The 23,651-nt window shown below is 42.6% G+C and overlaps 1 protein-coding gene across 1 annotated transcript in view; it reads left to right on the top strand.

Moving 5' to 3' along the window:
• The window catches only part of adamtsl2 (ADAMTS-like 2), a 51,161-nt gene that overhangs the window by 268 nt on the left and 27,242 nt on the right, over positions 1-23,651 (top strand). The window contains exons 2-9 of the mRNA XM_034118396.1: positions 3,408-3,550; positions 4,469-4,544; positions 4,835-4,937; positions 6,186-6,331; positions 11,069-11,192; positions 11,351-11,431; positions 11,616-11,791; positions 12,753-13,056. Of these exons, the coding sequence (XP_033974287.1) occupies positions 3,408-3,550; positions 4,469-4,544; positions 4,835-4,937; positions 6,186-6,331; positions 11,069-11,192; positions 11,351-11,431; positions 11,616-11,791; positions 12,753-13,056 (1,153 nt within the window). The remainder of the gene's footprint in view (positions 1-3,407; positions 3,551-4,468; positions 4,545-4,834; positions 4,938-6,185; positions 6,332-11,068; positions 11,193-11,350; positions 11,432-11,615; positions 11,792-12,752; positions 13,057-23,651) is intronic.

Below are 23,651 nucleotides of genomic sequence, written 5' to 3'. Positions count from 1 at the left end.
ACATCTGAAAAGTTTCTACCAGATTAAGGAAATATTTAATATCTAGAGGTTTTAGGAACTACCCATCAGTCCTGAATAGTTCAACCTCTTAATGTTTTGAGAATTTTTGATATTTGCTGTTTTACTTTTAGTATCTTAAAAGGAACAATGTGTAAAACTTAGCCATATATTCTCCAAAGCTGCTTTCTAACAGCACGGCAAGACTATGCAACATGCGATGAAACTAAAAACTCTGAGTGCCGGTCACAATATCACTGCTATCTTGTTAAGTGAAGCGTAGGCTTAGTTTATAACAGCCATCTTCTTCATTCTTTAAAATCGTGCGGAAAAGTTTGTCTTCGTTATGGCTGTTGACATTACGTTTCGATTGAGTGATACTAAGAGATATCTAATATTCCCTCTGAAACACCTTTGACTCTAACACATCAACAAAGTCAAACAAAGATTTCGAACCTGGGTTTATCCAATGTTCAGGTAAAGTAGCCGATAACTTGTTTTAATGTGACCAATAACTACTGATAACTACTTTCATGGGGATATCTCTGTTAAAATGTTGACACTTGTTAACCAGAGGGTCTCCTTAAGTACAAATATGTATTTCACCTCTGCCAGATGGTAACTAAGTTCAGGTTCAGTCACATCATGATTAAGTAACATCATAATACAATACTTGATAATTCTTGCAAATTCATACACTTAATACAGATAATTGTATTAAACTGATCTCTGATGCAATATTCACAGGAGGTTATCATTTTTTATAAAAACGTCCTGCTGTTACCTCTATTGTTAGTTCATTGAGATGTACTGTAACTCCTTCATAGAGTCACCTCAAAGGTCCTACTACAGCAGCATTATCAGGACGTGCACTCTTGTTTATACCAAGGATACCTTGTCTCATTAACAGACAGGTTTATATCATTATGTTCAATGGTTTCAAACAGGCAATTGTTGTAGTGAGACTGCTCTCAAAATATATTATAAAAAGGCATTAAAGTCATCTGATGACTCAGATAAGCTATCTATCTAACCTATCTAAGCTAACCTATCAATTCTCTCTGTAACCATCTTATCTCCCTGTCTCTCTCTCACTTACTGGTCTGTCTGGTGTTTTCAGTGTCTCTCGCTCTTCCTCACAGCTGCTCTGTCTCACACCTTTACAAGGAGCTCAGTGAACATTCCAGCGGTCACCCTGATGAATCTCTCTGAATAAAGGGATGCAGCCATTGGCCTAAATTAATGCTGCTTAGTAGGCACATCAGGAATTTGTGAAATGCTGAGCATCTTCACACGTCGGTGGCCCAGAACAAAACACTGTGACAATCATTTATTGGGATTCTATTTGGATGTGACGCACTCCCCTGTTCTGAATGTCCAATCAACTGTACAATGGTTTTAACATTGTTGAAAGTACCGCATCTGTTTCTTAAACTATAACAAATACTAGTTTTATGTTTTTATATCACAATAGCTCAATGGCAGACACAATTCTATTTGAAATCAGAAGTGGAAAAAACTTTCACAGTAAAGTTATGTAAAGAACTTCCATTCCAGTGGAGGTCATAACATTGTTCCTCTGAGGGCCCTTCCAGTCGAGAAAATGTGAAGAAATGCTCTCCGAGTGCCCTTCCAGTGGACAAAATGTGATAATTTGACCTCTAGGACCTTTAAATTAAGAAGACAGAATGCAGTGCAGTATAGCCTTTCACTACCCGATCTGTACCGGAAACCCGATCGGTTCTGTGCATGTGCGCAAATATTGATTTACGGCATTGTTGAGAAAGTCTCAGAGTTTTAAAAATAACGTTATTGAACAACTATTTCAACAACAACATCCAAAAATAATATAATACCGAACTGAGGGCATGATATACAAAGAAAAAAGATAACTTTATCTTAATAACACATCTTTAGAAATACACATTGATACACTCAATGACAAAATCCAGTGGTCTACTTCCAAATATATATTTTTTTCTTATCTTAACTTCAAATAAGTACAGTGGTGTAATTGAGCATATGTAAGTTTTGTATTTAAGTACTTTTTTGATACATTTCTACTTTACTTAAGTATTTTCATTTTATTGCATCTCTATACAGTACTTCCACTGTACTAAATTTCGAGGCAAATATTTTACTTTTTACTCCACTACATTTATTTTAACACTCACAATTACTAGTTACTTTGCACATATAAAAAACTTGATATGCTGTTATGATATATTGCAGTACTGTACCAGTTATCTACATAGAATTTGTAGTATTTACATTTGGTCCACGTTGTCAAACTACAATGCTTAAATGCTCTTTCTTTCACTTCTTCCAACGCTGAATAAATATAGTATACCTTGATATATATTTCATTGTTCATAATTGAATGACTTTAACAATGACTTTATTTAAGCTATGCAAGCATTTAACTAGCTTTTCTTTGTTAATGCATGACGAAATTAGCTCCATATTTTGACATTCTTTACCAAAAAAGGAAAAAAGTATTTAATTTTAATAAGGACTACCGTATTTTCCGGACTATAAGTTGCACCTGTGTATAATTCGCTCTTGTAAAAAAATGTGCCGTTAAGAGAAAAAAAAACATATATACAGTAAGTCGCTTCGGTGTATAAGTCACATTTATCCACTGAAGTCTTCATCCTCTGTGTCGCTGTTAAACACTTCCATGTCGATGAAGCAGCATGTCCTGCTCCGGGCTGTCCTCAGACTCACCATCAGAATCAGCTCCGATTGGACCGGCCTTCTGAATCCCGACAGGATGGTGTCGGTCTTCACTGAAGCCCATGCTGTGTCGATCCATCCCACAACATCCTAAGTTACACATTACGTGACGCATCCTCCTGGTTGCCGTGACTTTTTTCTTCTTCAGTGGTACAGCAGTTTTCAGTTGTCACGATTGTATACAGTGCCATCTATTGGCCGGAGCTTGAACGTAGTCAGACAAAATACAATATATAAGTCGCTTCGGAGTATAAGTCGCAGGACCAGCCAGACAGCTAAAAAAAGCGTGACTTATAGTCCGGAAAATACGGTAATTTAAGTCTTCTATTTTATAACTCATCAAACAAGACATAACATAATTTTATTTAAATCCCAGGACGTGCGTAGAACCGGGTTTCCGGTACGGATCGGTTCATGACATAGGCTGCCCTACACGCGCGAAAATATGTGCTTGCTGGTTACTGATGCACTCAGCTTGCGTCCCCTTATCTTTTCTGCCCTTACCCCTCAGACAGCTTGGGTCCCCCACTGGATAAATGGAATATTACACACCTTATTCATTTAAATATTTTGTCAAAAGCTGCTTCCAGGTTTCGATTGTGTTAATATGATTACTGCTACAAGAATCGATTACAATTATCTGCATGTGTGTGTGGGTGTTTGTATGTTTACAGGATGATGGCGTGGTGTCCAACAGTCTGGAGGACGAGCTGGAGGTAACCACGTATTGGTGGGGGGAGTGGGCTAAGTGGACAGCCTGCACTCGTGCCTGTGGAGGGGGAGTGATGTCACAGGAGAGACACTGCCTCAAACAGAGGTCAGTCCTCTCATAAAACTAAGTTCTCGCAATGTGACTGAACAGACTTCTGTCCCCACAACATGAAGCATATCCCTGTGTTCCCTCCAGAGGGAGTTTCTCTCCCACACACTCCCACACACTCCCACACGCCTGAAATGCCTCCATTAGACTCTTTTGTGTACTCCATTAGACTCTTTTGTTTACTTCCGTAACATTAGTGACATCACTATGTAACACTCGCGCTCCTATTTGATATCTTTTCAACACACTGTACGTGATAGGCTTAGTGGCGGAACATCTCTAAGTGGTGGACCTATCACAACATAGGTCGGTCAGTCAACAAATCAGAGCAGGGCTCTGGTTTCAGGAGGATTGACTCTTTAAGTCAAGCACCTCTTGACTTAAAGAGGTGCTGCAGCACAGGCAGTATGAGAAAAATAAAGAGCTTTTTGAACATTAAAGCATGGGGACATGTCACAGTAGAAGCACAACATACAAATATTAAATGTGAAAATTAGCAATTAGCAACTCTAATATAAGAACAGCTGACAGCCTAAAACTGATGTTTTATTCATTACGGCCCGTCCACACAGCGGCGTGCGTTGAAAGCTTCACCATTCACTTTGAATGGGGTGATGTCACTTTTCGCCGAACTGCATTGTGGGAAGCGAAGCAAAAGTTGAGCAATGTTCAACTTTTGAAGCCTCGGCAGAAGCGTCAGCCAATCGAATCATATGCCAGTACAAGCTCTAGCCAATCAAACCGCTGCTTGTGTGTCAGGGGCGGGAGATTCATGTGATTGGTTGTTGGTCGAGTTTCAGACACGCCCGCCGGCAAGCTTCAACGCACGCCGCTGTGTGGACGGGCCGTTATGGTTTCGTCAAATCTTTTTTTTATTTCATGTAATTTCTCCAAATGTTTGTTTTTTTTCCAAAGAAAGAAAGTTGCTGCTGGGAAAGACAACATGACCTGTACAGGAACCGCAAAGAAATATCACCTCTGCAACACTGATGTGAGTCACAGGCTTCCAGTTAATTTCTCATTACTGTATTTCACATCATTATCAAAACAAAGCACAGTCCTTCTGACTGGCTGACAGTAAAGCTCTGTGATTGGCTCTGGCGGCCTTCAGGCGTGACTGTATGTAGCTGTTTGAAAGTGAAGCTGGGCGGGGCTCAGAAAGCTATCCCTGCACAAATAAGCGCTTACATTTTCTTTATTTGTATTAAATACTGTTAAACCGAGTCTTAACAAGTGTGAAACAGACCTGTTTTAATGGTCTGTGCTGTCTCTGCACTGCAGGAATGTCCTGCCACTGGGAGGAGCTTCAGAGAGGAGCAGTGCTGGTCCTTCAACTCGCAGCTTTACAATGGGAAAAACTACCAATGGAAACCCCTGTATCCTGGTATTAACACCCAGAAAACACCTTCACAACCTCACTTTATCATATTAAACAGACCATAGGTGACTGTGGTATTTGCTGTCTGAGCTGCTAGTCTTTAACATGCCCTGCATCCAAAACAGTAGCAGCGTGTATGACTTCTTAAAAAATACAATGTCTTGGAAGTGTTTTTTATTGAACCACTTTGTTGTTCTCAAAGAAATGATTATCTACGGTGGCTAACAGGTGTAAACGCGCTACAACAGTCCAAAACATTTCCATTAGGAGAAACGCGCTGCAGTTTAAAAAACTATGCAAATAAAAAAAGACAAATATGGCAAAACACATGCAAATTAAATAAACATCTTCGCCAACTTGACAACACATGCGCAGAATTTAGAAAACATTCATCAACATGTCCAGTGTTTACTAAAATCACTGCATAAATGAAACGCCGCAAATTAGAAACGTTGCAAGAAGCTCAACAAACAACTGAAACAGGAACACTAAAAACCTGGGACCGGAGCGGTTGTTGACGTTCAGGGATTATAAAGTTGGCGAACTGTCATGTTTCGTCAAGTTGGTGAATGCTTTCTAAATGCTCCACATTTGTTGTCAATTTGGTGAAGATGTTTCTTGATTTGCATTTGTTTGTACACATTTGTGTTTTTATATCTGCATCGTTTCTGAAACTGTATCGCGTGTCTCCTAATGGAAGTGTTTTGGGCCGTTGAATCGCGTTTGCACCTGTCGGCCACCGTAATTAACTCTAGTAAAAGCAGAAAATAGGATTTTTTTTAACAACAGTGGAAATCTGAATACATTTTCAAAATCTGTCTCCGTTTGGCTGAGTTTTTCATAACATTTCCATATTTCTACTATCTACTGACTGTATGTCAGGGAAAACTGTAGTTCTGTGTACCAACAGACTGCATTTATTATTGGAAAATGGGTTTAAACTAAAGGTCAATGTTCCTTTCCCATGGTTCCTGCATTGAATTTGGCAGTCAGTCAATCAAAGGATACATTCTCAGAGTTTTAACCCTTTTTAGGTTTTGGTGTCAGATTTTCTGTTGGCAGCAATGGTTGGAGAGTGTTTTAAGCAAACCTGCACTAAACAGCAGACAGACACAGGAACATAGCAGCCAGCTGGGGAAGAATATGTAACATCTCTAGCATTCAAACAGCAGTAATTAGCCGTATGTCGGTAAAAGTAAATAGTCTTTTATTGCTTCTAAAGACAGTGACCTTCACCCTGTGTTCCTCACACAGACGACTACGTTCACATCTCCAGTAACCCCTGTGACCTCCACTGCACCACGGCCGACGGCCAGAGGCAGCTGATGGAGACGGCACGAGACGGCACGTCCTGCAAGTACAGCAGTTACCGCGGCGTCTGCGTGGACGGTAAGTGTGAGGTGAGTCCAGCTTCTTCTTTACTTTGTAGTTGTTTAACTTCCTCTCAATCTGAAGCACCACATCAGGTCTGTGTTTTTTCTATGCAAAGCTTTCTCGAAGTGTTAAAATATGGGCTGTCCTCAACTTAAGATTTTTCTAGTCAACCATTTGCTGTCAATTCTGTCAATTTGTTGAATAGTTGTTATACGTTTATGATTATGAATATTAATTTATTTTGGCTTCAAGGCTGAGAAATAACCTTATTATTCAAGATTCAAGGATTCAAGGCTTTTATTGTCATTTGTACATAGCGACAATGTAGTTATGACAATGACAATCTTAGGTCAACAGTGCAACACAATAAAACAGATAAAATAGTGCAAGTTAATAAAATCAAATAGAATGCAGAATAGTCTTTATACAAGTAATTGGAATATTGATATATATAAATGGCAAACAGATGAATGTTATGCATGTTCTTTCAAAAGTTCAGGTGTTTAACACTCTTATAATAATAATAATAATAATAACAATAATAATAATAATAATAGATTACATTTTTATAGCACCTTTCAAGGGACCCAAGCCCGCTTTGCATGGTGAACAAACAAACAAACAAAAGGGGCAAATAATAAAGTAAAACATTTAATAAATAGCAGTAGGAGTGGAAGCAGCCTGTGGGATGAAACTGTCCCTGAGTCTGGTGGTTTTAGTCCTGATGCTGCGGTACCGCCTGTCTGACGTCAGCAGACGGATCAGTTTGTGGCTGGGGTGATGGGGGTCTTTGATAATCCTGAGGGCTTTTTTCCTGAGCCGCTGGGAGTAAAGGTCCTCCATGGCAGCTCCGTCCTGGTGATGTGCTGTGCAGTTTTCACCACCCTCTGTAAAGTCTCACGATTGAGGGCGGTGCAGCTGCCGTACCAGGCTGTGATGCAGCCAGTCAGGATACTCTCTATGGTGCACCTGTAGAAGGTCAGGATGCTCTCTATGGTGCACCTGTAGAAGGTCAGGATCCTCTCTATGGTGCACCTGTAGAAGGTCAGGATCCTCTCTATGGTGCACCTGTAGAAGGTCAGGATAGTCTCTATGGTGCACCTGTAGAAGGTCAGGATCCTCTCTATGGTGCACCTGTAGAGGGTCAGGATACTCTCTATGGTGCACCTGTAGAAGGTCAGGATGCTCTCTATGGTGCACCTGTAGAAGGTCAGGATCCTCTCTATGGTGCACCTGTAGAAGGTCAGGATGCTCTCTATAGTGCACCTGTAGAAGGTCAGGATCCTCTCTATGGTGCACCTGTAGAAGGTCAGGATCCTCTCTATGGTGCACCTGTAGAAGGTCAGGATCCTCTCTTTGGTGCGAAGGTCAGGATCCTCTCTATGGTGCACCTGTAGAGGGTCAGGATCCTCTCTATGGTGCGAAGGTCAGGATGCTCTCTGTGGTGCACCTGTAGAAGGTCAGGATCCTCTCTATGGTGCACCTGTAGAAGGTCAGGATCCTCTCTATGGTGCGAAGGTCAGGATCCTCTCTATGGTGCACCTGTAGAGGGTCAGGATCCTCTCTATGGTGCGAAGGTCAGGATGCTCTCTGTGGTGCACCTGTAGAAGGTTAGGATCCTCTCTATGGTGCGCCTGTAGAAGGTCAGGATCCTCTCTATGGTGCGCCTGTAGAAGGTCAGGATCCTCTCTATGGTGCGCCTGTAGAAGGTCAGGATGCTCTCTATGGTGCGCCTGTAGAAGGTCAGGATCCTCTCTATGGTGCGAAGGTCAGGATGCTCTCTGTGGTGCACCTGTAGAAGGTCAGGATCCTCTCTATGGTGCGAAGGTCAGGATCCTCTCTATGGTGCACCTGTAGAAGGTCAGGATCCTCTCTATGGTGCGCCTGTAGAAGGTCAGGATGCTCTCTATGGTGCACCTGTAGAAGGTCAGGATGCTCTCTATGGTGCACCTGTAGAAGGTCAGGATCCTCTCTATGGTGCACCTGTAGAAGGTCAGGATCCTCTCTATGGTGCACCTGTAGAAGGTCAGGATCCTCTCTTTGGTGCGAAGGTCAGGATCCTCTCTATGGTGCACCTGTAGAGGGTCAGGATCCTCTCTATGGTGCGAAGGTCAGGATGCTCTCTGTGGTGCACCTGTAGAAGGTCAGGATCCTCTCTATGGTGCACCTGTAGAAGGTCAGGATCCTCTCTATGGTGCGAAGGTCAGGATCCTCTCTATGGTGCACCTGTAGAGGGTCAGGATCCTCTCTATGGTGCGAAGGTCAGGATGCTCTCTGTGGTGCACCTGTAGAAGGTCAGGATGCTCTCTATGGTGCGCCTGTAGAAGGTCAGGATCCTCTCTATGGTGCGCCTGTAGAAGGTCAGGATCCTCTCTATGGTGCGCCTGTAGAAGGTCAGGATCCTCTCTATGGTGCGCCTGTAGAAGGTCAGGATGCTCTCTATGGTGCGCCTGTAGAAGGTCAGGATCCTCTCTATGGTGCGAAGGTCAGGATGCTCTCTGTGGTGCACCTGTAGAAGGTCAGGATCCTCTCTATGGTGCGAAGGTCAGGATCCTCTCTATGGTGCACCTGTAGAAGGTCAGGATCCTCTCTATGGTGCGCCTGTAGAAGGTCAGGATGCTCTCTATGGTGCACCTGTAGAAGGTCAGGATGCTCTCTATGGTGCACCTGTAGAAGGTCAGGATCCTCTCTATGGTGCACCTGTAGAAGGTCAGGATCCTCTCTATGGTGCACCTGTAGAAGGTCAGGATCCTCTCTATGGTGCACCTGTAGAAGGTCAGGATACTCTCTATGGTGCGCCTGTAGAAGGTCAGGATGCTCTCTATGTTGCACCTGTAGAAGGTCAGGATGCTCTCTATGGTGCACCTGTAGAAGGTCAGGATCCTCTCTATGGTGCACCTGTAGAAGGTCAGGATGCTCTCTATGGTGCACCTGTAGATGGTCAGGGTCCTCTCTATGGTGCACCTGTAGAAGGTCAGGATGCTCTCTATGGTGCACCTGTAGATGGTCAGGGTCCTCTCTATGGTGCACCTGTAGAAGGTCAGGATCCTCTCTATGGTGCACCTGTAGAAGGTCAGGATCCTCTCTATGGTGCACCTGTAGAAGGTCAGGATACTCTCTATGGTGCACCTGTAGAAGGTCAGGATCCTCTCTATGGTGCACCTGTAGAAGGTCAGGATGCTCTCTATGGTGCACCTGTAGAAGGTCAGGATCCTCTCTATGGTGCACCTGTAGAAGGTCAGGATGCTCTCTATGGTGCACCTGTAGAAGGTCAGGATCCTCTCTATGGTGCACCTGTAGAAGTTGCAGAGTGTCCTGGAGTCCATGTTGAACCTGCTCAGCCAGCGGAGGAAGAAGAGCAGCTGTCGATCTGTTTTGGTGATGGTGTTAGTGTGACGAGTCCATGTCAGGTCCTCAGTGATGTGGACAGCGAGGAACCTGAAGTTGCTGACTCTCTCCACCGTAGTCCCATTGATGGCGATGGGGGCGTGTCCCTCTCTCTGCTGCTTCCTGTAATCCACAATCAGCTCCTTTGTTTTGCTGACGTTGAGATGGAGGTTGTTATCCTGGCACCAAGATATCAGGGTTTCGACCTCCTCTCTGTACGCCGTCTCGTCGCCGTCGGTGATCTGGCCGATGACGGTTGACAAACAAGTCACGCAAATTTGACGCTTGAGTCGCGTCAATCGCATCATTCGCGCCGCCAGAACGAATTTGCATCTATCCGTGTCTTTAGATTTAACTTTACATGTAATCGCGATGCGATTTGTGTGAACGCACCATAGGACTTTTCTAGCCGACTAACGTTTGGTCGACTATTTGAAGGCAGCCCTATTGAGATTTGAATTTAAACAACTCCTTTTTTTTTCTCCCTTGCCTTTTTATTTTTTATTCAGAGAATAACTGGCTGTGTTAGTGGTAAAACAAAACTCTTCTTGTGGCATCCCACAACTTGGCTATGAGTGATCAACAACAGGCAGAACTTAAAACAAATAAATTCACAAAAGGCTTACATGGCGTTTAGGAAGATTTAGAAATGAGACCAAAAAAAGCCCATATGTATGCAAAAGAGACAAAGATCAGTTGTGATAGTTACAAGCATTTAGAGTGAAATAATAAGTGTCTTTTATGAGAATTGATGGTGTCTGAAGCACATTTACAATTGGGATCCGCTCAAACAATTTTTTTTGGGATGCAGTCACTGCAATAACATAGTGACAAGATACAATACAAGTTGTGTCATTAAGAGTTCAGCTCTCCTACATGTCATTTTTGAAAAGAAAGGAGAAAAAAACAAGATTAAATCAATGAAGAATGTTAAGCTCCACTGTCGAAATGTGCAAAGCGTCTTGCATCAGTTATTGATCAACTCAAAACTTTTCTCAAATGTTTTAAAACACTCAATAACAGATAACACAAATAAGTGAATGTAATGAGTACTTTCCTCCTTAATAATTGAATTAATTGATAATAGTAGTTATTTTGCATCTCTAATGCATCACTAATTACAATAACATTAATAATACATTTATTTTGACCAGCGCTCAGAACTCAAAGGCACTTTACATGAGACTAATAGCAATAACTAGTCAATAAAAGTACACACATTAAAAATAATAATTAAATCTCATGATAATAAATATTTGCCACCTTCTGAATCATAACCATGTTGTAACTGATGTTTAATTAATTGTGTAATGATTTAAGGAAGATATTTTATGATTTTAATCCTATCTTCTTTGACTTCCTGCTTTGCCATTCAGCCAATCGGATGTGACGGAGTACTGTTCTCCTCCAAGACCTTGGATAAGTGTGGTGTCTGTCAAGGGGATGGCAGCAGCTGCAGCAGAGTCAACGGAAACTTCCGCCGTGGGGCCACGACTCTCGGTGAGTTGGAGTTTAAGTATCCCAGGCTATCCTCCTACAGATGTTTTTTTTAAATAGCGCCCTTAGTTCAACCAGAAAAAGTCTTCTTTGTTAAATAAACAACATAAAATGAAAAAGACTGAAATGATACTGACCACTTTTGATTGCCTTTCGTCAAGGTTACTCGTTTATCACTCAAATCCCTGAAGGATCCTGGGACATCCAGATCATTGAAAGGAAGAAGTCGGCCGATGTTCTCGGTGGGCACTTCCTCTTTTCCTGCTCCACACAAACAATATATATTTCCTGATTTCACACACGAACTTACGCACAAAAGCTCGACTGTCTTTGAAATGTTCAATGGAATTGAAGTCAAATTTTTAACCTGGTCGAGAGAAATGTCTTACTTGATTCTCAGAGTTTTCCATTTATCTTGTCCCCCAGCTGTGACTGACCAGGCCGGTAACTTCTTCTTTAATGGAGCCTACAAGGTAGACAGTCCCCAGAACTTCCATGCAGCAGGCGCCGTCTTTAAATACCGCCGGCCTATGGATGTGTACGAAACCGGAATCGAATACATCGTCGCCAAAGGCCCCATCGACCAGGCCATCAATATTCTGGTACACTCAACACTCAAGCCTCTCCATCTGTTATATCATAATCAAAGGGACCCGATGTTGAAGTATAAATGAAATCGTCAGGATTTAAAAGCTAACGCATAGCCTCCCATCACTGCTAAGCTAAACGCAGTGTTGTGTCTGTGTGATGACAAATTTTATGTTGGAGAACGAAACGTGAAAATCTCTTAGGCTTGTGTTAACCACAAACCTTTTTTTTAGGCTTCCTTTTTTTTTTCCTGTTGAATTGGAAACAAGGGAACCGGAAGTAGTACAATGCAAAGTTACTTCAGGGTTTTAGGATAGGAGCACCACTCTATTGCATAAAACGGGTAATCTGTGGAAAAACAATCAGTCTCTTTTTTCTCCTCTAGTTTTCCTAATAGCATTCCAGCCCACCAACCAAAAACCAATCAGAACAGAGGAGTCTGTATTACAGTGTCAACCATGTGCCTTCATTGCTTAAGAACTTTGATTAAATTGTCAAAATTGGCCGTGCTGATCAAATATTAATCCAGATTCTGTTACCGAGACCCCATTGTTACCTTATGATTATTCTACACATTGTTCCATTAAATCGCCTTTAACAACCGTGCAATCCATCCCGCAAGTTTGCGCTGCACGTTGTCCCGCGGAAACATCATCTTTAACAAAATATGCTCAAACCTCTTTCAAAGTTCATTCATACTATAAATAAAGTAAACCTTTTTCACAAACTTTTATTAGGTATTATATTATAAGATATGCTGAAACACGTTAAAACGGATGACAGTTCAGGAGTTCCGGAGGTTTAAAAAACAATGGACTAAGCCCAACATTTGAACAGGAACAACATATGTGTTTTGTAAAGGTCCTATTGTGAAATCAGTATGTGTAGCTTTGCTCCTAGTTTTATTATCAGCTGTTCTTGTTAACTTGTTGACACCAGTGTAAACTAAACTGACATTTCCCTGTCGTCACTCAGGTGTGGAATCAGAATGGCCGCACACCGTACATTACATACGAATACACCGTCCTCCGAAACTCCCTGCCCCCCGTCCCGCCTCCTCCCGTCTACACCGGATCAGACACTTCCGCCGGAGAGGTTTCTGTGGAGACGGGGGGTCTGCTGTCCCCTAACACCAGTAATTATGATCAAGCGGCCCCTGAAAGCCAATTGGAGCCAGGAGGTGCCGACGGGCAGAAGGGCCAAGAGACCAACGAGGTGTATGAGGAGACAGCATCCATTGACTGCGACCAGGATGGAGCAGCTGGCCCAAAACTGACAGGTAAGGACTGTTATCAGATTGGATCTCTGTGTTATTTGGTGTAGTATTTAGTTCTGATTCAAGTAAAGCTCATTTTGAATTATTGATTATACTGCGCTTTAAACGCAAACATTTCGAGGATCAGTTTTCTGATTTCTCCACCGTGCGCTCTATAGTGCCCCCTTTCTTAAAACGAGTTTTGAAAGGCCATCACTCTCTCCAGGTAAGTCCGATGGACTCGAAACTTGGCACACATATTCGGGTGAATGAGCTCTACAAAAAATTCTTATGGCACCCCAATCCCCCCTATTCTATCAACACTACACTTAGTTTAGTTTACGATACACATGTTGGTCAAGTTGGTGAAGATGTTTCTTCATGTTCATGTGTTTTGGCACATTTGTGTTCTTATATTCGTATCTTTTTTTAAACTGTAGTGCATCTCTCCCAATGAAAATGTTTTTGGGCATTGAAGTGCTTTGCACCTGTCGGCCACCATACTTAATACCTGTTTTCCTGTTATTCAGTGGAAAAATGAATCAATCTGGATTGTTATTTCATGAAAGTAACTTAAATTATCAAAATAGTTTGGAATCAATGCATTTTCTGTCAATCTACTTATAAATACATTAATAGGTTTGTCTTTTTTTGTGTGAACTGTAGTTTATTTGAAACAAACACATCATATTATCCATCTTAACTTTTTTGAAGTGTATGCCAGCGGTCACAGGAATGTGTAGAAGTAAAAGTAAAAAAATGCATCAAAAGAAAAAACTCAAGTGTAGTACAAATACCTCAAATGTGTACTTAAGTACCTGAGTAAATGCATTTAGTTACTTTCCACCACTGCAAATAGCACTTCGAGGTTAGAGTCTTAAATGATTGATGCCTACTATGATAAAAAAAAAAAAACCTTTGCATGGAAGGCCAAAACCAATATATCTGTGATAAGACAATAATGTCCATGCCGATATATTGTCTGTGAAAAAGGAAAAGAAGAACTGAAAGGAAGAGAAAGCTAAAATAGAAAAATAAATCAGAAAGTGGTTCACTGGCAGATATGACAAAATAGGTCAGATTTTACAACTGATATTCCATCTTTTTGTGTGTGCGTGTGTGTGATAGCCCTTTGGAGCTCTGCAATATTGATGATACAGACACATAAAATGGATCAGCAGCAGATGAAAAATTCAGAGTTTCATGGTGTATTTGTTCCCTTTTAAAATCGGTTGCATCACAAACATGAGCGGTAATGGCCTTCTTGGGGCTTTCAGCTTGTTCAGCTGACTGCCAAGGCCATTACACCACCGCTGCGGGCGGTGAGACGAGATGGGGAGGAGGATGAAAGGCTGACAGCATAGTACAGACCACTGAGCTGAGCTCTGACTTCATCTTCTCAACTTCCCTCTCTGTCTTCATTCACTCAGTGCTCCTCAAAAAGAACATATTCTGCTCATTTTCAGGGTTCATATTTATATAGTGGGGAACCTTTTTTCTCTCAAGGGCCATTTACATTTTTTCAACATCCTCCGAGGGCCGTACAAATTATTGACCTCTGCTTAAAAATACTAAAATCACAGCCCATTCATTTCGCCTTTCTTTCATGCTGTGCAAAGAAAAAGCAACCTCTTAATCCAGATATCTTACCATGACTCATGTATGCATTTACGTGCACGGTTGTGGCATGACCACCAAAGCAGAAAGATATGGACACAAGATGTGTGCAAATGTATTTAGTTTCCTATCCATGTGGACATGATTTAAGTGGGGGGGGGGGGGGGGGGGACCTAACCTCCTCTAGGGGGGTCCGGGGGCATGCTCCCCCGGGAAGATTTGTTTTAAATGTTGAAGTTAAATCTGGTGCACTTTGAGAGCAACATTAGGAGATCTATGGATACATCTCTCAACATCCATATGAAACAGAACTGTAAGCAGATTTTCTTTTTCTTTATGGATATTTTACAAATCACTCCCCTTTCAAACTGTATTCTTGTTTATTAATAACAACTTTTTTTTACTGTCATATAGTATTTTATAACTGTTTACTTTATTCTCTTATTTTTTTATAACTATAATGATCATATAAAGATGTGCCTTTACCTCACTGGTTGGAGAAAAAGCTTCTTATATTCGTTAGCATAGCTAGCTAACCAGATGCTAATAACAACAAGTTATTGACTGTATGATCAGTATGACAGATGAACAGATCGCCACTGGGCTTTCAACTAAAGACACAGCCATGCAAAAACTGCGGCATGTGTACGGCTCCTTATGGGTACTGCCATTTTTGGAAATGCCGGAGCGAAGTTCTGGTGCTCTCCGTCAGAACTGCACCCCTGTCAGACGAGACATATACCACGTGATGACACGTTAGGCCCGTGTTGTGTTCAAGGACCCTGACCTTGGCCAGGAAAAACAGGCACTCGCTTGTTTAACCTCTTAAGGACGACGGTCCCCCCAGTGGACCCCCCCCACCGTTTTTTTTCGAGACTGTGTCTCAGGGCTTCTTAACATTTATGAAACTATTAATGTGTAGTACCAGATTAACGGGAAGAATCTCAGCTAACTGAAGATATTAACCATTTTTACCAAAACAAAACACAAGGGTAATACCAAGCCTCTGAATTAGCACTAAGCAAAAAAATGCTAACACACTTAGCACAGAACTCAAGATAAAGATACCCTTATTACTTATCGTAACTGCACATACAATATATCCGATTAAAGCTGAGACTCCACAGATTATATAGGTATAGTATCATCACTGAGCGATCCGAACTCGCGACAGGGGAAGCAAACACAGACATCACAACAAGTACCTTTACGGAGCTTTTACGGGAGATCGTCTCACCGTAGCTGTCAATCTGATCAAAAGACGTGTTCAATGGCATTAAAACGAGAAAAAACGCGGCTGAATCGGTTGATCCATAGGTTAATAACCTGTTACGCACGGTCCCCCCGGTACCGGGTGGATAAATGCGTCATTTGTAGGAAACAACGTCTAAGGAATCTTAATATTTAATAAAACTATGAATGTTTTATATCCATGTAACGGGAAGAAACTCAGCTAACTGATCTTTTTAAACAAAAAAATCCAAAAAAAACCCACAATGCTAGCACTCAGCCTCTGAATTAGCCACGAGTGAAAAAAATTAACCTAAAACGGCACTTAAACTCACTCTAACTCCCTTATTACTTATCCTAGATGCACAGCCAACCACTCGTTTTTGGTGTCCTGGAGACACTGAATCTAGTGGTGCCCTCCTCAACACTCAGTGATAAACATTTGCGACGCTATAAACGAAAGCGTACATCATAACATGTGGAGCTAAGTAGCTAGAAACGCTAACATGGCTTACCTTGGTCAAAACTGGTCTTCAATGGCATTAAAACGATAAAAAAACGATGCTGCAGTTAATCCATAGGTTCATCCAATGTATCTGTGCCCTCTTTGAAATTATTTCTGATAATCCATAAGCAATAAAACTGCTTTTCCGTTTCCAGATGTCAGAGCTAGAGCACAAGCTCGCTCTGATGCAAAACTGCATGCTAGAGATGGGCGAGTCCTGATTCATCCGGATCATTAACCCGGATCCTAGAAATGAGCTGGTCGTGACGAGTCTCCCCTCTCCATTAACCCGAGTCCATGAGTCCCACACTTGGTGTGACGTACAAATTAAAACTATAAATTGCGTCACTTGCTACTCTCTTTATAACATGTAAAATCACATTACAACGTACCCCAGTCCATCTGCCTACCCTTTAGCAAGTATACAGGATAGCTGCCTGCCAGAAGTTATCGTTTGGCTCAGGGGAGGGGACGCGGATCAGTGAAACTTCCTGCAGACTCGTGGGGACTCAGAGGAGCCGACGGCTCCTAACCGTAATAGCATAGCAGATCCAGAGATCCATACTCGTCATGTGCACGAGCATAGCCCCTCCTCCAGCACCCGGCTCCCGCGCTATATTATGCACGAGTCAACAGCAGACTCGCAGACTCGCAGATTCGCAGATTCGCAAATCCTGACACAGCAGAGCAGACTCGTGCGGACTCGGAGCCGTAACCATATAGCAGCAGATCCAGAGATCCAGCAGACTCGTCGTCATGCACGAGTCAACAGCAGACTCAGATTCGCAAATCCTGACTCACTGTGCAACACACAGCAGAGCAGACTCGTGCGGACTCGGAGCCGTAACCATATAGCAGCAGATCCAGAGATCCAGCAGACTCGTCGTCATGCACGAGTCAACAGCAGACTCAGATTCGCAAATCCTGACTCACTGTGCAACACACAGCAGAGCAGACTCGTGCGGACTCGGAGCCGTATAGCAGCAGATCCAGAGATCCAGCAGACTCGTCCTCATGCACGAGTCAACAGCAGACTCAGATTTGCCAAATCGGAGGTTAATATAACGTCAGTTTAATAGATAGATAGATAGATAGTACTTTATTGATCCCAAATTGGGAAATTGTTGTTGTTACAGCAGCATAAAAGGCATTTTACAATAAAACAAAACTACAAAATATACAAGAATAGAAAGAAAAATAAAATAAAATATAAAATATAAAATATACATGTCAAAATAGAAAATATACATGCAGATATTATATATATATATATAAACAAATATATATATATATTCAAAATATATGGAATAATAATATGCTCGTGAAATGCAACAACTTTTCGGTTTCACCGATAGGATTTCTACGGTCTTGGTGATGCTGACTCATATGACTCAAATGACTCGTATGATCCGGATCTCTTCAATGACTGACTCAGAAGACCCTGAGTCCGTAAAAGGATCCGGATTTGCCATCTCTACTGCATGCGCGAAGCCCCCACCTTTTTTTTTTACCATGTGTGTGAGAGGGAGCCTCCCCCTTCGAGTCTATTGGCTCTAACGGTCAGAAAGGTGTGTCAACCATCAAAATCGAGCAAGGGGGGGCCAGAGATATAGAAAAAAAAACATTTTCACCCAAATCACCTCAGAGGTGGGGTGGTTTTGGCTAAACCTCTCTAAAAAGGTCAAATGTCACTTGTTTTGCATCAATCTTGATACAGGGTACTTATTATATGTTGTACTTTGGATTCCTAAAGCTTTTAGTCTACTAACCCATCATCCAAGGGTAGTTTTCACTATCTGTAAAAAAAACATTTATATTGATTCTGACACTTCTACATCCAACTCACAGATGTAACCTTGCTTTGATAAAAGAAATTATTCATATAACCCTTTTAGAAGTTAAGTTGTAGTCATTTGTTTTGGGCATGTCATTTTCGAGCCTGAAACATGAAAAACAGGCTAGGTGCTTAACAGGATAATGTATCTGTGGCTTTGAAAAAATTATTTATAATCCATAATTCCATTTTTATGTAAAAATCGGAGAAAAAAAGTTAGCTGCTAATGGTAGCCACCAGAGTGTATGCAGCTTCCGGTTTTGGCCACGCGTCACTCTCACTCCTTATTTGTTAACGTGTTGGGGTGTGTAGAACTTTCCCTCGATTCCATTGGCTCTAGCGGTTATAAAGAGATTTCATTCATCAAAATCGACCAAGGGGGGCCAGAGATATGGAAAATCCACCCAAATGACCCCAGAAGTGTTTTATTTTTGCTAAATCTCTCTAAAAAGATCAAATTTCACTTGTTTTGCATCAATCTTGATACAGGGTACTTATCATATGTTGTACTTTGGATTCCTAAAGCTTTTAGTCTACTAACCCATCATCCAAGGGTAGTTTTCACTATAAGTAAAAAATAATATTTGGACGGACACTATAATTTACAGTTTTTCCTATATTCAATCTGAATTTTCTTTAAAATAAAAAACATCTATATTGATTCTGACTTTTCTACATCCAACTCACAGGTTTATCATTACTTTGAGAACAAAGATTATTAATGTAACCCTTTTAGAAGGGAAGATATGGTCATTTGTTCTGGGAATGTCATTTTCGAGCCTGAGACCTGAAAAACAGGCTCAGTGCTTAACAGGTTAATTATTTTGCGGTCTAGATTTCTTTAATTTTACCCAGAACAATTGACTATATCTTCACTTCTAAAAGGGGTAAATTAATAATCTTTTTTCTCAAAGCAATGATACACCTGTGAGTTGGATGTAGAAACATCTTTTTTTCTCCCTCCCCGAGGCAAGCGTTTGCTCCCGCTGCTTTAATTCAATGCAATCCCTCCCCGTCGAGGCAAGCACTGTAATCCTCTCCGGTTAGTCCACCAGCAGATGACAAACACCCACCTCTCCGCCTCTTCCAAGGAACGAGGGGACCGTGCGGGAGAGTTTCAGTTTCAGTTTCTTTCGCCGGTCAAGATGTCCGTTAAAGTTTAAATCTTCTGGACAAAATTAGAAAAGTGCCGGTTAAAGGTCTTCTTTGTTATTTATTGAGCTTTAAAACAAATTAATAACGACTATATAGGCCTATAATAATATAATAAAACCATAGGCTGTATATATAAATAAAACACGGAGGACCGAGATCTTTTTTTCTCCCCCTCTTGACTTGATCAGAGCACAGGCTTCCCTCTCCTGCAGGGGGGCGTTGTCAGCTGCAGCTCACAGAGATCAGCCCCGTAGACAGCAAACAGCACATAGAGCGAAATGAGGCATGGCTAAAATGCATGATCTGTTTGGTATTTTGAAAACAGAAATGTATAAATATACCTTGTATAGGTATGGCCCTACAATATATCATTTAAATATAGCATGATAGGTCCACTTTAAAGAAAATTCAGATTGAACATAGTAAAAAACTGTAAATTATAGTGTCCGTCCAAAAATTCTTTTTTACTTATAGTGAAAACTACCCTTGGATGATGGGTTAGTAGACTAAAAGCTTTAGGAATCCAAAGTACAACATATAATAAGTACCCTGTATCAAGATTGATGCAAAACAAGTGAAATTTGATATTTTTAGAGAGATTTAGCAACAGAAAAACCACTTCTGGGGTCATTTGGGTGGATTTTCCATATCTCTGGCCCCCCTTGCTCGATTTTGATGAATGAAATCTCTTTATAACCGCTAGAGCCAATGGAATCGAGGGGAAGTTCCTAAAATCCATCTTAACATTACCCATTGGTGAATGAGTGATGCGTTGCCAGAATACCCAAAACCGGAAGCTGTCATACACTCTGGTAGCCGCTAATATGAAATCTCCGTTATTGACATAAATATGAAGATGGACTATCATTAATCACAGTGACACAGACACATTGGATTAACCTACAACAGCGTTTTTATCGTTTTAATGCCTTTGAACACAACTTTTGATGAGAAACAGCAAAAGGTAAGACAATGTCCCGCGTTTGCTGCCTAAAGCTACGTTGTGTGATGTCTGGTTTTATTTCCCATGCCGCGAGTTCTGGTCTCTCAGTGATGATATTTATATTTCTGGAATCTGTGGAATCTCAGCTTGCAAATCGATATTTTGTTTGTGCAGATCCGATAAGTAATAAGGGTATTTTAACGTGAGTTATGTGCTAAGTGCGTTAGCATTTTTTCACTCAGGGCTAATTCGGTACCGGGGGCATGGGGCTTAACTGGTTAAGGAAAACAAGGGGTATTTACAACAGCCGCCCCCAGAATAGCATAGCTATTATGTAAACAGAATAAATTCCCTAAGGTGCAGCAGAAGTCCCTGGATCAGCATCGTCGTCCGGTAGAGCTGGTAGCTGCACAAGGCGTGCCACGGGTCTTGTCCCCGACTTGAACCTCAGCCGACCGGCTGCATCCATCAGCAATGGCATTCAGCTTGATGACCCTCCCCACTGGCCAGTGGGCACGTGGAAGCTGAGGATCAACTATCATCACGACAGTACCTTGGAGAAGACCACCAGTGTGCTGCCGCCACTTCTGGCGGACTTGAAGGGATGGCAAGTAGCTTCTGATGAACTGCACCCAGAAGTGGTCAACCATCATTTGACAATGACGCCACCGCCTCTTGCTGAGGGTGTCTGTAGCGTAGGATACTTGTGGAAGGGAGGCATCCCGCCGCCCCATCAGCAACATGCTTGGCGTCACAGGATCTGCGAGGTCTGATGACACATAGCCTAAGGGTTTGGCATTTAAGATACCTTCCACTTCGACTAAGAAGGTGAGGAGGACTTCTCCGTGGAGAGACTGAGCGCCAATCACCACTTGTAGAGCCTTCTTGACTGATTGTATCTCGTGCTCCCAGGCACCACCAAAGTGGGGAGATACTGGAGGGTTAAAGCGAATCTTTATCTGTTTCTTGGCAAGTTCCTCTTGCAGTTGGGGCATCATTCCAGCAAACGCCTCCTCAAGCTCCCTAGCTGCTCCCCGGATGTTTGTCCCCTAATCTGAGAGAATCCCGAAGGGGGTGCCTCGCCGAGCGATGAATCGCCTCAAGGCCAAGAGGAAAGCATCTGCATCGATGCTATTAAGCAGATCTAGGTGGACACAGCAAGTGGTGAGACATTTAAAGATGACTCCCCACCGTTTCTCACTGTGCCGCCCTACCTTGACAGTATGTGGCCCAAAGCAGTCGACCCCGGTAGAGAAGAATGGAGGCTTGAGGAGCCGCAGACGGGCAGAAGGCAAGTCGGCCATAATCGGTATCACCGGCTTCCCTTTCCACTTCCTGCATCCAGTGCAATTCCTCTGATGATGCTTGATGGCCTGTCTCCCACGCAGGAACCAGTACTGCCGCCTAGTTTCAGCAAAGACCCTGTCGGGCCCTGGATGGAGCAAGCGCTCGTCCATGTCTTTAATGAGGAGTTTTGTGACTGCATGGCTGGGATCGAGAAGGATGGGGTGAATTTCCATAGCACAGGGAGTCTCCATGCGGCGAAATCTTTCACCGACGCAGATCAGGCCCATTGCAGGATCAATCTCCGGTGAAAGCATACTGAGTTTACTGCCAGGTTTTACTGGTTTGCCAGCCTTGAGACACTCAATCTCCTCTTGGAAGCATTCCGCTTGGCTGCGCTGCAACAGGAGGATTTCAGCGTCACGTAAGTCAGACTGAGGCAAGGAAGGGTCAGTCGCCGCCCCGTGAAGAAACTGCTTGGTGGCCTCGACCAAGTCTGTCCATGTGTCAAACTGTGTGACGTCTGGTGTTGGAGGTGCTGGACTGGTTCGCGTTAGGCCGCAGAAGGTAGCTCGTTTGTGCTCGTCAGTATCTTCGGGCTCTGTGGGGGCAGGAAGCGACAGCCATTGGTCAGGCAGGCCACGTAGGAATGTTGGACCTTGAATCCACCGATTTGGTGCTGCCAGCTCAGCTACTGTCTTGCCACGGGTGAGGTCATCAGCTGGCTTATTGGCTGTGTCTTTAATGAGTCTGCGCTCTGTGCTGCGAAGCATTGGCATAATTTGTTCAGGAGTGGCCTTTAAGGGTGGAGCGTCCCTGACGCGGGGAAGAGGTGTAGCATACCTTAGTGTGTCGCCCACCTTCACCCTCCCAGTGCGGGCTTCCAGGATACTCACGGCTTCCTGGTCCAATCGGGACCGTACTGCTAGCCTTTCACTCTTGAACGGGAGGACTGACAGAGACGATCAACGTGTTGGTAGAGGTCATCTGCTGCTGGCTTGACAGATGTGAAGTAGCATGAAGTCGACTGAGATGTTAGCCCATCTGGACCCTGAAGTGCCCAGCCGAGTGCTGTATTGATGGCTGTGGGTCCACCTTTGGGGCCGCCCCTGACTGGCTCCCTGGCTGTGATTAGGTGGGTGCAATCCGAGCCAATTAGCAGTAGCGGATGAACCTTGCTAAAGTTCTTCAGCGGAAGCCCCTTCAAGTGGCGATAATGCTTCTGGAGTGCTGTCACAGGGTAGGACTGCTCTGATAAGGCTATCTGACCCGCTGTGAAGGCACCCGTAATGAGATGCTGCTTAGGAGGCTGTGTCAGAGAGGGGACGATTATTAAAGAATGATAATGAGAATGTAGAGTAGAGAATGGTTTATTATTCACGAACGCATTTTCTATGATGATAATAATATGCATATGACGTTGCGACCGCAATAATGTCGTGACATGAACGCACATGTGTAAACAGAGCGAGGACCCGCAGCTGCGCTACTTAGCTGTCCCTAAATTATATAAATAATATAACGCAGATTAAGGAAAACAAGGGGAATTTACAACAAGAACCATAAACCATATAGTGCTTCACATAATAAAATATACAACGGCTGTAACCTGATGCTTTAGGAGTTGTAGGTGTGTGTTGTACAGTGTGTAGATGTGTGTTGTAAAGTGTGTAGGTGTGTGTTGTACAGTGTGTAGGTGTGTGTTGTACAGTGTGTGTGCGTAGATGCGGCGGACAGACGGGTCTCAGTTGGTTTGGTTTCCTCTGCATACTTTTAATAATTGTAAATACAACTTTTGGCCTGTAATTTCATTTCCCCATTGTAGCGACCTGAGAGGGGGGGGGGGGGGATATATCCAGTCTCTGATAGTGTTATGTTATTATGAGAGCGCTCTGATACTTGTTTGATTCTGAAATCGTATATATATATTTATATAAATATATATATATAAATATATATGTGTGTGTGTGTGTATATTTCCGCATCTGTAGCCTGTTATTGTCTCATTATACCACACTGTCAATGAATTAAAAGTAAATATATAAGTCATC

The sequence above is a fragment of the Trematomus bernacchii genome, unplaced genomic scaffold (assembly GCF_902827165.1).
Source record: "Trematomus bernacchii unplaced genomic scaffold, fTreBer1.1, whole genome shotgun sequence".
Lineage (NCBI taxonomy): Eukaryota > Metazoa > Chordata > Actinopteri > Perciformes > Nototheniidae > Trematomus > Trematomus bernacchii.
The sequence above is the reverse complement of the archived record's forward strand: the minus strand, read 5'-3'. Positions and strand labels throughout refer to the sequence as shown.